The sequence below is a fragment of the Vespula pensylvanica genome, chromosome 2 (assembly GCF_014466175.1).
Source record: "Vespula pensylvanica isolate Volc-1 chromosome 2, ASM1446617v1, whole genome shotgun sequence".
Lineage (NCBI taxonomy): Eukaryota > Metazoa > Arthropoda > Insecta > Hymenoptera > Vespidae > Vespula > Vespula pensylvanica.
The window spans coordinates 3968848-3982301 of NC_057686.1; the positions used below are offsets into that span (position 1 = coordinate 3968848).

Genomic DNA, 13454 nt, shown 5'->3' on the forward strand with positions numbered 1-13454 from the left:
TTGGATGATCAAAGCTCATTTCAGCGTTGTTAATTAAAACGCCAATCTATAGAATCGTTCCCATCATTAATATAATTCTCATCATTATCTTCATTGATTTTCCCACGAATATGGAAATTACGCAAAATAAAAATTTGCAGTTTTAATCTAGAAATATATTTCATTCGGTAGAAACGTAAACTTTGGAAAATAAAAACGTCAAATATTTTATAGTTATCATTTTAACTTTGATAACAAGTTAGAAACATGAGCGAGACTGAATTTATTAGAAATAGATATTTCTTAAATATTGATAAAGAATTTTGATGAATATTTCATATTATTTCGTAGTTTTAGCAATCCAATAGAAAACAGCTTGACCTTCGATTAAGTCATTCTCGATCATATGAATTTCATTTTCACATTTTTCTTTTATCTCTTTCTATTATTCTTTTTTTACTTTTTTCAATAATTTTGAAACTAAGATAATATCGAAGATTTTACAAATAAGAGTTACAGCTAATAGCTTCTTAATATTATTGCTTGGACGTATGATCGTTGCTCATCTTCCTAAATTTATCAAATGTAAACGTTGATTAGACATTTACTAATTTCTTCCATGCCAAAAGATCTTATTCTCGGAGCAATCAGAAGAATCAACAAATTTGTTTCTCAGCGTGACTGAGTAACAAATATCCTTAACTATGTTAATGCATCCTAATATTTGTATATATTTGGACTATCTTTTATGCTCGTACGATAACAGACATTGTGTTGTTAATATATATCATCGTGTTAAGGGGTGGCAATAATTATCGTTTCGCAAGCTATCGTTCCATGGAATACTGATATTTCGGAAAAAAATGAAAAATTATGAAAATTGATATTAGTTTGATCTGTTTTGTTTTACATAATTAAAATTTGGAAATAAATTTCTTAACTCTTCTAATATTTACGTGCTTAATTTATCGATTGTTAAAGTTTGGGAATGATCTAACTTTTATTCAAACGATACATTGCGATTGAGTTTATTATCATTTACGTGTGACTAGGTACACATTCCGGTTAATCTTTCTTTTTAATTATTTCTTTTAATCATCCTTTCTCTTAATTCTTAAAATGATATAAGTTCGACGAATAATTAATAAACCAGTCTCGCCGTAGCGATTCAATAAACGTATTCATTGCGCTATCAAACGAGCGATGATAGTTCGTCAGCACTAAAAAAAAATCTCTTTAGTGATCTAGATCGCTATGTGCTTGAGAATATCGATAAGAGGAATTCTTTTCGATAATGGCAAGAAATTGTTAGTACCAAATCTCAAAAAGAACTCAAAATTTTATTAAAATCCTTCATGAACGTTTTAAAGATGGTTTAGTCTATTGCTCTTTCACGTATATTTTCATTTTGTTATTGAAGTGAGTTTAATAAGTAGAAAGTACAATATTTGACGTTCTTATATTCCAAAGTTCACATTTACGTTTCCATTGAATGCAAATATGAGAAATATATTACTCGTGCGAAAAAAAAATTTTACATTGGAATTGTTCGCAGATAAGTCAATATAGAAGACGATGGGAACTATGTTATAGAATCAATTTTATGCATCGGCATTTTAATTAATGGCGCGTAGAATCACCTACGAATAATAAGAATTTTTTATGAGCGTGATAAAGAAAATGCTAATAAAACAACAAAAATATTATTCGAAGATTGTCTGTCCTTAATCGTGCTCATTTCTACCATTATTTACTCAGGATATTTTCTTTTTCATTAAGTTAATAGGAATTAGGGAAAAGGTTTGAAATAAAAAGAAAATTTTACTTCGCATTTGGACAAAACAATAACAATATTGATCGAGTATGAATATATATAGATATATATCAAAATTTAATAATAATTAGTTAATATAAAAAAAAAAACAAGGAAAAAAAATAAATACAAAAGAAATAATATGGGAAGATCTAGATTACTTATATGATTTTCGTATAAAAAAAATTGTAAGGAATTTCCTGTTACATAATTTTATCACGTAATCAAAATTTATACCGATATTTTCGATATCGCTAATAACAGTAGGATCTATCTCAAATAACTAAAAAAAAACCAAGTGCTATCGTAAGAACGATTAAATCATTTCAGTTGCCTTTTTTTAATAAACAATATTCTTATTTAAAATAATTCCCATATACATACGGTTAAGTAATTATCCTAGCAGTCATTAATTAAATAATTTTACTTATCACAAGTATTGCGACATTCTTAAAATGAAAGAAAAAAAAAATTACATAAACCTAATAAACTAAGAGATAAAAATTGATGGTTTCCTGTGAAAAAATACATTTTAATTTTTTAATTCTTCTAGCGTAACATCTATCATGTCTATCAAAATCGCATCATTTCTAAGATTTATATAAAAGCGAATGTAACAATTTTACGAATAGAAGAAATACGGACTGGAAAGAAGAAACAATAAAAAGCGAATATGAACGAATACGTTATTGTCGCTTGGCTGTGTCTCATGTTGATAGTAAGTAATGTTAACTCTTTCTTGTGATAAAATTTGCAAGAATTACGAATATCCAGTTAGCCAGAATAATTTTTCCTATTGCATAATTTTAAACTCTAATGCTATGGATACCATAACGATACCATATTGTCGATATTTCAATCATAATTTCAATTTAGCTTGGTCAAGTAGAGTCACAGGATCAACAAGAAACTACAATCAATAAGAAAGTACGTAATAAAAAAATTTATTTATTGAATATTTAGTAATTTCATTTTTCATTGGTATTGATGATTACATGTTTATAGGTTGCACGTGACATAGATATGGATCAAATGCCACAAGAGTCGGATTTTTCAAGTCAATTAGCTGATGTAGGAAATATTGTTAGCAACGGGGTCAAAAATGCTATAGACATTATCAATGCTTTTGCGCAACAGGCAAAAGGTTTGATGCAGCGTTTCTCAACCTATGGATCGCGTTAAATTTTTAATAAATTGCAAAATAATAACTGCTATTTAATACCAAAGAAAGTAAAATGATCAATTTGCAAGTCGTTTGTTTCCTGTATATAAAAAATATATAAAAATGGCAAAAAATATATATAAAAACGAATATCCATTTGCAAAAATTCATACTACCGTCATTAAAAACGTCTGCTCAGTTGAAGAAAGAAAGAATTTAAAGCAAATATTCCGGCGGACACATGCCCATACTGTTTAATAATTCAATAATTTTAATATAATTCGTTAAGTTTAAAATTCATAATAATTAAGTAATAGACTAAACTGTAATGATATCCTAAGAAAATAAATTCAACGTATAATCCATATACGTATAAACAAATAAAAATTAAAAAGGAACATTTCTTACTTTTAAATTTATTGAAATATGTGTTTATTTTTGCCAATTATTTATACGACATGTTGCTCATAATATGATTTTAAACGTCTAAATTATACGTATAAATATAGCATTATATGGAGGATTTATTCGTATTATTTTATCGAAAGAAAAAATAAGATATGTAACGTATCCGTTGTGTATTGATGCAGTCTGTAAAAAATCGTTAATTTCAGGGTTGCATCTGGTATGTGCATGCGCGAATCAATAAATGAACGAACATAGGAGTCTATGGGGATTCGAGCATGGTATGATGCAGGTTGAGAGGATTGGTCCTCTACATCCTTCTCTAAATAAACGAGAAAAAGGAGGAACCTAAACCGACTGAACATGTGGGTGGGTTAACACACCCTTCTGTGGGTCAAGGAGATATTGCGATAATTAGGTGAGGGCTCGTTAGGATTGAACGTTTAGTCGGTAAATGGTATAATCAAAACATTCGACGAAAATATGGCCGGAAATGATAGCCAATCTTGTTTGATTGGCGCTATTTGCAATTTAGTATCTCCAAAAACGAAAAATCATAATAATTTGCACATAGGGACAATAATTTGTTATAGGTTTCAATTTTATCTTCATAATAAAAAAATAAGTAACATTAGAGTTGCAACAGGTTTCAACCGTTTAATTCGATATGGAATTGAAAATGAACACTGTTGGATAGTGCATTATCAGTATTATTCGAGTTATGGAGTATCGTTTACTCAGCACATTTATAGTATGAAAGCCATATCTAATAACGTGGGGTCAAAATATTCAATAAAAATAGATAATAAATTACAGGGATAGCTATTTTTTCGATTTCTGTCAATTCTCATCAATTTTCATCGAAGATTGATACACATATTTTGCTGTAATAATTCTATGAACTCTTTTTACATGATATTGCAAATAAAAAAAATGGATAATATTTGTAAATACGATCAATAAGATTGGTAAAATTCTTGCCAAGACTCTTGCTAGTGAAGATTTTGAGCGAGAAGCTTGAAAATATCGCTGTCTAGATAAGCAAGAAATATGAAGTTAAAACTCATATCTTTAAGGCTGATTTAACAAAAAATCTAAGATATTAAGAAGCATGATTTTTAATATCTTATGACAATAATTATTTTTCAATAAGAGAACGTGTCGATCTAGAAATTATTAAAAATGTTTTTTTTTTTTTTTACAAATTTCGGAAATTTAACATTACTTTCTTCCTTTGCATTTGAAATGAAAAAAATAAATAAATATGTATACTCTCTATCTATAGATTGTTTTCAAAATGACAAGGATGAAAAATTATTGATGAAAATTAAAAAAAAATATTATTCCTTGTAAAATTCATTATCGACGTTTATAGAATTTTTCGAAAGTCATGTTACAACACGTGACTTTAAAAATATAAGTATGCTGAGTAAGTAATAACTTGATAACATGAAAAATACTTATTGGACAATGACTCCGCAGCGGTTCGACAAACATTCTTAGTTTGCTGTAGTACGAACGCGACTCAAGCATATAAAAATATTTAAGAACATAAATACGTGTTAAGATGTTAACGTGGTTGGAGAAGATCTCTTTGATTGTCCTGATCGTAGTGGCGGTAAAAATATTGATAAAAGGAGCCCATTTGATATGGAAAAAATTATTAGCACCTAATCTAGGTTTGGGTATAGATTTAACGAGTCAAGGAAAGTGGGCAATAATCACAGGTGCAACGGACGGTATCGGTAAATCTTTCGCGAATGCTCTTGCTAGCAAAGGTCTCGATATCGTCTTAGTCTCGAGATCATTACCAAAGCTTAAAGATGTCGCAACCGAAATAAAAGAGAGATATGGAGTTAAAACTTGTATCGTTGTGGCTGATTTAACACAAGGTCCAACAATTTATTCTAAGATTGCCAAAGCTACGGAGGAACTCGATGTACGACCATCTATCAAAATTCTTTAACATAATATCAGCATTTTAAAAAAATACCTCAATCCGTTGCTAAAGAATTTTTTCTTAGATATATCTCTTACTTATTGACGAAATTAAACTAATTACGAATTTTAACTAAATACGAAGTTTATACTTTTATTTCCATTAAATGAAAAAAATGAAAACTATAATTTCTGGGCAAAAGTAAAATTTAGAATTGTTCGTACGTAACTCGAATGTGAAGAACGATAGAAATAACGTTAATAATAGGAATGATTTTTACAGGTTGGCATTTTAATTAACAACGCTGGAATGAGTTACGAATATCCGGAACTTTTTACCAAGATACCAGAAGAAACTCTAAATAATATAATGCAATTAAATATCGTTGGTCTTACCGGTATAAGCAAGGTGATTTTAACAAGAATGCTGCTACGAAAAAAGGGTGTCATAATTAATGTAAGTTCGCTGTCGGGGATGGATATTCCAAGTCCATATTTGACAGTTTATGCGGCCAGTAAAGCTTATGTCATTAAATTCAGCACCGATTTAGCTGCGGAAGTAGCTCAGAATGGTATCACCATACAATGTATTGTTCCTGGACCTGTTGCCACTAAGATGACCAAAGTCAAGTAAGAACGCTCATTAATTTTTCATTATTTTCTTCGATCAAATATCTTTTTGTAATCGTATTCCTTGACTATTATTCTAAAATGTAATACATCTATACGTCGACTTTTTTTTAGAAAACCAACGTGGATGACACCGACTGCTGATAAGTTTGTCGAGGCTACTTTGAAAACTGTGGGAATCGAATCTTTAACAACCGGATATCCACCTCACTATTTAGTGTACGGATTTATGAAAACGTTGACATGCGTGTGTGAGAAGGGTGCAATGTGGTTAGTGACCAGAACGATGCTCAATCTAAGAGGACGTTCTCTTCGAAAAAAGATGAGGGAACAGGAGCAAATGAAAGAGATTCCACAACGTGACACTCTCCTCACGGAATAAATTTCTAATATTAATCTATCGAAATTAGCATTGATATTGCTTTTCGTCCTGTATATATATATATATATATATATATATATATATATATATATGTACATAAATACAATTTTCAAATCAAAATTTTTTTCAAATCTTCATCATTGCGTTAGCGAGTGGTGATTGCCAAATTTAAATACAAAATGTATTTAATTTTTACAAGAAACTTTGATGTAACAACAAGTTGAATTTATATTACGTACTTATTCTATTTTTATTTGAAATATTTTTTCTTATTTCTTTTTTCTGTTTTTTTTTCTCTTTTTTTTTTTATATATATATATATATAATGATTAACACGTTACATTTGTATTTTTATGCTACCGCATATGAAAAAAAAATCACGTATGTGAGTTGAACCTAATTTTAATTTATTATGAATTTTAATTATTATGTTTTGTGGAAACAAATGAGCTATAATATTTAAATGATTATTTCCGTGAATAAATTTATTTAGACATTTATCATTATTTGTGACAGTGATAATTATCATTTAGAATAATATAATGTTTATTATGACGCGTCTATCTATTAATGATCTGTTTTTTTATCACTTTGTTGTTCCTTTAAAACAATCTTTAGTTCTCTCACGTTACTTATTTTACGCTATTTTTCTCATATGCCATTTTTAACTCGCTGTTCATATGTATTACGTTGTTATTTCGAAATATTTTATTCCATTATTTATATATACGTATATAGAAATTTATTATTTTGATTGAACTCACAGTATAATATATTATGAGAGAAGCTATATCCTGATATATGACGAAGATACGATCTTAATCAACCCTTAGCTTTGAGTAAAGTCTCATATTAATTTATGCATGCCGATAGTGTACGTATATAAGCATAAACAACAATACGATTAATGGAAAGAAGGAATAGAATTTTCTCAACGTGCTTTTAATTCATTCTTTTTTTATACTCATCGCTGAAGTCACATGCAAGCGTCGAACGATATTGAATGAACGATCGTCGTTCTTTTCGATTTTTGAAATAAGTGCGCGTTTCTGACCATTGAAACTTATCATTATATGAACTATTTATCCTAAAAAGTTTAAAAAATGTTCCGAATAAAACAAAGTATCTATAATTTAAATTAACATATTGTGAATTAAACTACGATCGAAAAGTTACGCGAGTTTATATCTGACAAAGGATTATCAAACAAGCATTGGTCTCTTCAGTCAAGTAATCCTCCCAACTTCCAAGTCTCGGATTTCTGATTAACTTCAGGATTAACTTCAGGAAGCTTAAAGCATCTGTGATTAATGATCACACATTCCAAAGACGGATGGTTATTTTGGATCAACAACATAGAAAGTCATGTGACCACCCATCAGTCCAACGTTAAGCTCGACTGATTTGATCGTTTGGATCAACCGCCTTATTTCGTCGAGAAGTGATACAAACTTACTGTGAACGCTAACTTTTGAAGCTTTCAACTACATTTGTTGTATTCTACATAATAGATAACTAAAGACTAACGCTTATTCTATTTAATTTACTTGGCGCATTCGTAAGTAACGAGGATGTAAGATGAGTGGCCAATTGATCTGTTTCAAAAACGTTATCCGATCAATAACATCGAATCTGAAAAGTTTTGCCTAAACGTTTCAAATGTTAATCGCCGACAATATAGTCTTGACAAAGATTCAAATGGTTCCTTATTCGAAAACAAGCTTATCCAAAAAAGCAAAACACATAATTAATTAATTAATTATTTATTAAGATTACATCGATTAATTAATTTTTAATTTTGTAAATATATATTTATTCTTGATTCAGATAGAAACATTGTCGTTGTCATAGGAACTTATTTTCCTTTTATTTCTTATACTTTTATTTCATATCTTCCGTTTGCTCCTGCTCCTTGATCATTTTCCGAAGAAAATGTTTCTTATGTTTGAGAAATATCTTGGACATTAATCTGATTGTACCCTTTTTATATATCCATGTCAACGTTTCAAAATATTTGTATAATAAATAGTGCGGTAAATATCCGGTTGTTAAAGATTCGATTCCCACAGTTTTTAAAGTAGCTTCGACAAATTTATCAGCAGTTGGTATCATCCACGTTGGTTTTCTACAAAAAGCCAACGTATATGTATTATATTTTAGAATAATAGTCAAGAAATACGATTACAAAAAGTATTTGATCGAAGAAAATAATGAAAAACTAATGAACGTTCTCACTTGATTTTGATCATCTTAGTGGCAACAGGTCCAGGAGCAATACATTGTACGGTAATACCACTCTGAGCTACTTCCGCAGCTAAATTACTAGTGAACTTGATGATGTAAGCTTTAGTAGCTGCATAGGCTGTTAAATATGGACATACAAAATTCATACCCGATATCGAACTTATATTAATTATTACACCCTTTCGTCGTTTCATCATATCTGGTAAAATTATTCCAGTGATAATGGTAAGACTAACCACGTTTAATTGTAATATCTTATTTAATATTTCTTCTGACATTTTGACGAATAATTCCGGATAATCGGAATTCATCCCAGCATTGTTAATCAAAACACCAACCTATAAAATCATTCTCATTATTATCACAATTTATCAAAACTTATTTATCACTATTTCCATTCTTTTTTCTTTCGAACAATTGTAACGTGAAATTTTATTTTAACGGAGAAAATATATTTATTCATTTCTTCATTCAATTGAAATGTTCGGTGTTGACTTCGGAATATGAGAACGTCGAACACTCCTTAGTTATTATCCGACAAGTTGAAAATATATGTGAAAAAAATTCATTAGCAACCGACTGAAGAATCTTTAAAATGCTAATATCTTTGAAAAATTTCAATAATTGATCTTACTTCAAGTTCTTCCGTAGCCTTAGCAATCTTTGAGTAAACCTCTTGACCTTCGGTTAAATCAGCCACAACGATACGAGTTTTAACTCCATATCTCTCTTTTATCTCGGTTTCAACATACTTCAGTTTTATCAGTGATCTTGATATTAAAACAATATCGAGACCTTTACTAGCAAGAGCGATTGCGAACGCTTTACCAATACCATCGGTTGCACCTGTAATTACTACCCATCTTCCTTGTTTTGTCAAATCTATGCCTAAGCCTAGATTAGGTGCTAATATTTTTTTCCATACAAAGTGACTTCCTTTAATAAATATGTTTAAACCCAAAGTAGTCAGTATTATCCAAGAGATTTTCTTCCGACACGTTAACATCTCCGTTTACGTTTTGTAACGCTTATCCATGTATGAGTTATCATAATATATCACGACTGGTAGCGAATTGAGAATATTTTTCGAATGTCTACAATGTCATTGTGTAATCAGCAAGTCATTTCATTACAATTAATGATATTTGCCTGAATTTTACATATTGTTTGTAGATAATGATCGATTGTATTCATATTATGAAGTATCATCATATATATATATATCACATAAGTAAGTAGGTATCGTATGTAATAACGTGACTTTTCAAAACTTAATTCAAAGTCTCTAATGAATATTCCAGCGCCATGTTTCAATTCGTGTCAAGAATGCATAATATAATTCTTATAATGTCGACTACAACGCTCCTTCCGTTTAAGAAACAATGTAAAATTTTTATTTGTATATAAAGGGAAAAGACCATGTTGAACTTTCGATATATATAAAAAAAAAAGATTTTTAAAAGATTCTTAAATCAACAAAAATTTTCAATGCAAACCTAGCTAAGTGATTATTTAAGAATTAATTTCTTTGTAAATACATATACACTGGAGGGAACAGAAAGTTTGGGAAAATAAATAACTTGTATAATATTTGATAGAAATATGAGAAAAAAATGGAAACAGGGGAGTAGAGAAAAAGTTTGAAATAAAAATAAAATTACGTTTTGCATTTGGATGAAACAATAACAATATTTATTTAACTATGGAACACATTATGTATAAATACGAAAATACCAAATGTGTATGGCAAAAATTTTTATTGGGAAAAGCAAGAAAAAATATACGAAAAAGATCATAAAAAGATTGCCAATAGAACAAAAATAAAATAAACACATTATATAAATCCAATCTGCTGTTAGAAAAATTTTTTGTAAAAATTCAATACATTTTCTATTCAAATTTTGTAATCATCACTAGCTAACGCAACGATGAAAATTTGATAAAAATTTCGATTGGAAAATTACGAAAAGCGCTATCATTTCAATAGTAAAAGATATCTTACGAATTACGATAATAGTAAATGAAACAATAGATTAATTTTAGAAATTTATTCCGTGAGGAGAGTGTCACGTTGTGGAATCTCTTTCATTTGCTCCTGTTCCCTCATCTTTTTCCGGAGAGAACGTCCTCTTAAATTGAGCATCGTCCTGGTCACTAACCACATTGCACCCTTCTCACACACGCATGTCAACGTTTTCATAAATCCGTACACTAAATAGTGCGGTGGATATCCGGTTGTTAAAGATTCGATTCCCACAGTTTTCAAAGTAGCCTCGACAAATTTATCAGCAGTCGGCGCCATCCACGTTGGTTTTCTAAAAAAAAGTCAACGTATAGATGTATTACATTTTAGAATAATAGTCAAGGAACACGATTACGAAAGGTATTTGATCGAAGAAAATAATGAAAAACTAATGAACGTTCTCACTTGATTTTGGTCATCTTAGTGGCAACAGGTCCAGGAACAATACATTGTACGGTAACACCATTCTGAGCTACTTCCGCAGCTAAATCGGCGCTAAATTTAATGACATAAGCTTTACTGGCCGCATAGACTGTCAAATATGGACTTGGAATATCACCCGTTACTGAACTTATATTAATTACGACACCTTTCCGTCGTTTCATCATGCCTGGAAGTATTACTCTGGTGGTACCGGTAAGACCAGCCACGTTTAATTGCAATATATTATTCAGTGTTTCTTCTGGCATGTTTGTGAGAAATTCTGGGTGTTCGTAACTCATACCAGCGCTGTTAATCAAAATTCCAACCTGTAAAATCGTTCTCATTATTATCATAATTCCCATTATATTTCTCATTGTCTTTCTCTATTATATATAATTCTGACATAAAGTTTTCCTTTCGGGCTATATATCATTTCTTTTTGCATTCAATAGAAACATATGCATCGAGTTTGTTTATAAAAAAGTCGAATATTTCATAGTTATTATTCTAACTTCGAAAGAAAGTTGGAAATATAAATACGTGAAAATGAATTTATTTGTGATGCAAATGTTAATGTTAATATCGAAGAATTTTGTTAAACAACCATACCTCAAGTTCTTCCGTAGCTTTGGCGATCTTAGAGTAAATCGCTTGACCTTCGGTTAAATCAGCTTCGACGACACGAGTTTCAACTCCATATTTCTCTTTTATTTCGGTTGCAACATCCTTAAGCTTCGCCAATGATCTTGATACTAGGACAATGTCAAGACCTTTACTAGCAAGAGCCTTGGCGAATGCTTTCCCCAATCCATCGGTTGCACCCGTGATCACTGCCCATCTACCTTGAATCGTCAAATCTACGCCTAAGCCTAGATTAGGTGCCAATAATTTCTTCCATGCCAAAAGTCCCCCTCTTATAAAAATCCTCAGCACCACAGCGGTCAGGACCACCAAAGAGATTTTTTCCCAGCACGTTAACATCCTAAAATACGTTTATGTTTCTATAATCAACCATTTTCATACGACAACGAATTGAGAATGTTCATCGAATCATTATAACTTGATTAGCAAGTCATCGCCGTATAAGTGGTGACGACCTCAAATTATATATTCAGTCTATGAACTATGTTCGAGTTTATTTTTATTATATAGATTCACCTACTTGTAATATATAATAACATGACTTTTAATCTTTACGAACTGTTCACTTTTTAACCGTTAAAACAAATTTCGATATTTTTGCGATCGTCAAATAGAATAAAAGTTAAATAAAAAATAACGACAGACAACTAATAATGACAAGTGTTCGATTAAAGTGTATCCATTTAAATGACACGATTATTATCGTAGTAATTCGATTGAAAATTCTGTTTCAAAGTATAAATTAATTCATAACATTTCTTATCTTCGTAATTTCATCGAATTAAAGAATAAAAATAAAGACAAAGAGAGAGAAAGAGAGAGAGGGGGGGGGAAGAGAGAAAGAAAGAGAAAGATAGAAAGTAAAACGCAACTCAACAATTCAATTTATTGTTATTATCATAATATTATATCAATTGAAATTTACGAAATGTTGCGATAAAGAAAAAATAAACAAAGATTTGTTAGTAAAATCGTATAAACAAGAAAAGATAAATATCGTGCAATCGAATTCAACTTTCCCTGAATTAATTCATATTAAGATACACTTTCTCACTTTCTTTTCACCTGTCACGATCCAACTTAAGGACATCCAATCTTCCAAAGGATCTTAAGACGAGTCCTTTCCTATTCTTCTTCTATAGAATTTTCGTTGGATCTTTCTTCTCTTTCTTCGAAAGAATGGTAGAAATTATCACAAATTATAGTCAGTAGAGGTGAAGGAGAATGAAAGAGATAATAAATATGACTGCCGTACAGGAAATGAAATCGTTAGTTAAAAGCGCACGCGTAACTGTCAAATACTTGTTTACATTTCTTTCAGAAAAACTCTAAGTTGCACGAAACAGAACGAAACGTACGTTGATAATGGCCGATGTCTTCCGTGTTAAAGGGTAGATCGACTATGCGAGAGATATAGACAGGAGGAGTGAAGTTAACTACTGGAATGAAAGAGCGAGAAAGAGTGATAAAGAGAGGGGAATAAAGATAGGTGGTGGATGTTAGTAGGGGAACACGATCGATGCGACGACGAACCGTAGCGACTGTGTAACAGAAATGCGCGCGCGCAATGTCATGGTTATACTATCCCCTCTCCCCTCAAACCGACGAGTATACCTTTTCTCCACTTCCCTCTCCGATCTCTCTCTCCCCATCGTTTCGTATTATCTCTCTTTTTCTTATTATTCCTTCTATCGAATAAAAAGAAGATGGATAGATAGATAAATAGATGGATAGATTGATAGATTGATAGATAGATAAATAGATAGATAGATAGATAGATAGATAGATAGATAGATAGATAGATAGATGGACA

At 30.5% G+C, this 13454-nt stretch overlaps 3 protein-coding genes across 6 annotated transcripts; 1 reads left to right on the forward strand and 2 right to left on the reverse strand.

The window, feature by feature from the left end:
* The first annotated feature begins 4868 nt into the window (after positions 1 to 4868).
* Positions 4869 to 6338, forward strand: LOC122637536 (very-long-chain 3-oxoacyl-CoA reductase-like). Its single transcript, XM_043829722.1, has 3 exons — positions 4869 to 5298; positions 5581 to 5927; positions 6042 to 6338. Exons 1-3 carry the CDS (start codon positions 4927 to 4929, stop codon positions 6307 to 6309), a joined length of 987 nt encoding a protein of 328 aa, XP_043685657.1. The 5' UTR covers positions 4869 to 4926; the 3' UTR covers positions 6310 to 6338.
* A 1718-nt stretch (positions 6339 to 8056) lies between these two features.
* Positions 8057 to 9635, reverse strand: LOC122627033 (very-long-chain 3-oxoacyl-CoA reductase-like). The gene is made up of 3 exons (XM_043807777.1): positions 9188 to 9635; positions 8545 to 8891; positions 8057 to 8434 (listed from the first exon to the last, which is right to left on the reverse strand). The coding sequence occupies exons 1-3, from the start codon at positions 9557 to 9559 to the stop codon at positions 8191 to 8193; spliced, it is 963 nt and encodes a 320-aa protein (XP_043663712.1). The 5' UTR covers positions 9560 to 9635; the 3' UTR covers positions 8057 to 8190.
* Positions 9636 to 10513: 878 nt separating this feature from the next.
* On the reverse strand, positions 10514 to 13173 carry LOC122627032 (very-long-chain 3-oxoacyl-CoA reductase-like). 4 transcript variants are annotated; one of them, XM_043807774.1, is made up of 4 exons: positions 12707 to 13173; positions 11609 to 11981; positions 10982 to 11325; positions 10514 to 10868 (listed from the first exon to the last, which is right to left on the reverse strand). In XM_043807774.1, exons 2-4 carry the CDS (start codon positions 11978 to 11980, stop codon positions 10601 to 10603), a joined length of 984 nt encoding a protein of 327 aa, XP_043663709.1. In that variant the 5' UTR covers position 11981; positions 12707 to 13173; the 3' UTR covers positions 10514 to 10600. The 4 variants fall into 4 exon arrangements, with proteins under 4 accessions (XP_043663709.1, XP_043663708.1, XP_043663707.1 ...); XM_043807773.1 differs by having other exon boundaries at positions 13000 to 13172; XM_043807772.1 differs by having other exon boundaries at positions 12696 to 13172.
* Between the last annotated feature and the right edge of the window lie 281 nt (positions 13174 to 13454).

Coding starts and splice junctions, on each gene's coding strand:
- LOC122637536 (XM_043829722.1), top strand. CDS start 4,927: ATGTTAACGTGGTTGGAGAAGATCTCTTTGATTGTCCTGATCGTAGTG. Junction 5,299..5,580: donor AAGCTACGGAGGAACTCGAT/GTACGACCATCT, acceptor TGATTTTTACAG/GTTGGCATTTTAATTAACAA. Junction 5,928..6,041: donor ACTAAGATGACCAAAGTCAA/GTAAGAACGCTC, acceptor ACTTTTTTTTAG/AAAACCAACGTGGATGACAC.
- LOC122627033 (XM_043807777.1), bottom strand. CDS start 9,559: ATGTTAACGTGTCGGAAGAAAATCTCTTGGATAATACTGACTACTTTG. Junction 8,892..9,187: donor AGGCTACGGAAGAACTTGAA/GTAAGATCAATT, acceptor ATGATTTTATAG/GTTGGTGTTTTGATTAACAA. Junction 8,435..8,544: donor ACTAAGATGATCAAAATCAA/GTGAGAACGTTC, acceptor GGCTTTTTGTAG/AAAACCAACGTGGATGATAC.
- LOC122627032 (XM_043807774.1), bottom strand. CDS start 11,980: ATGTTAACGTGCTGGGAAAAAATCTCTTTGGTGGTCCTGACCGCTGTG. Junction 11,326..11,608: donor AAGCTACGGAAGAACTTGAG/GTATGGTTGTTT, acceptor ACGATTTTACAG/GTTGGAATTTTGATTAACAG. Junction 10,869..10,981: donor ACTAAGATGACCAAAATCAA/GTGAGAACGTTC, acceptor ACTTTTTTTTAG/AAAACCAACGTGGATGGCGC.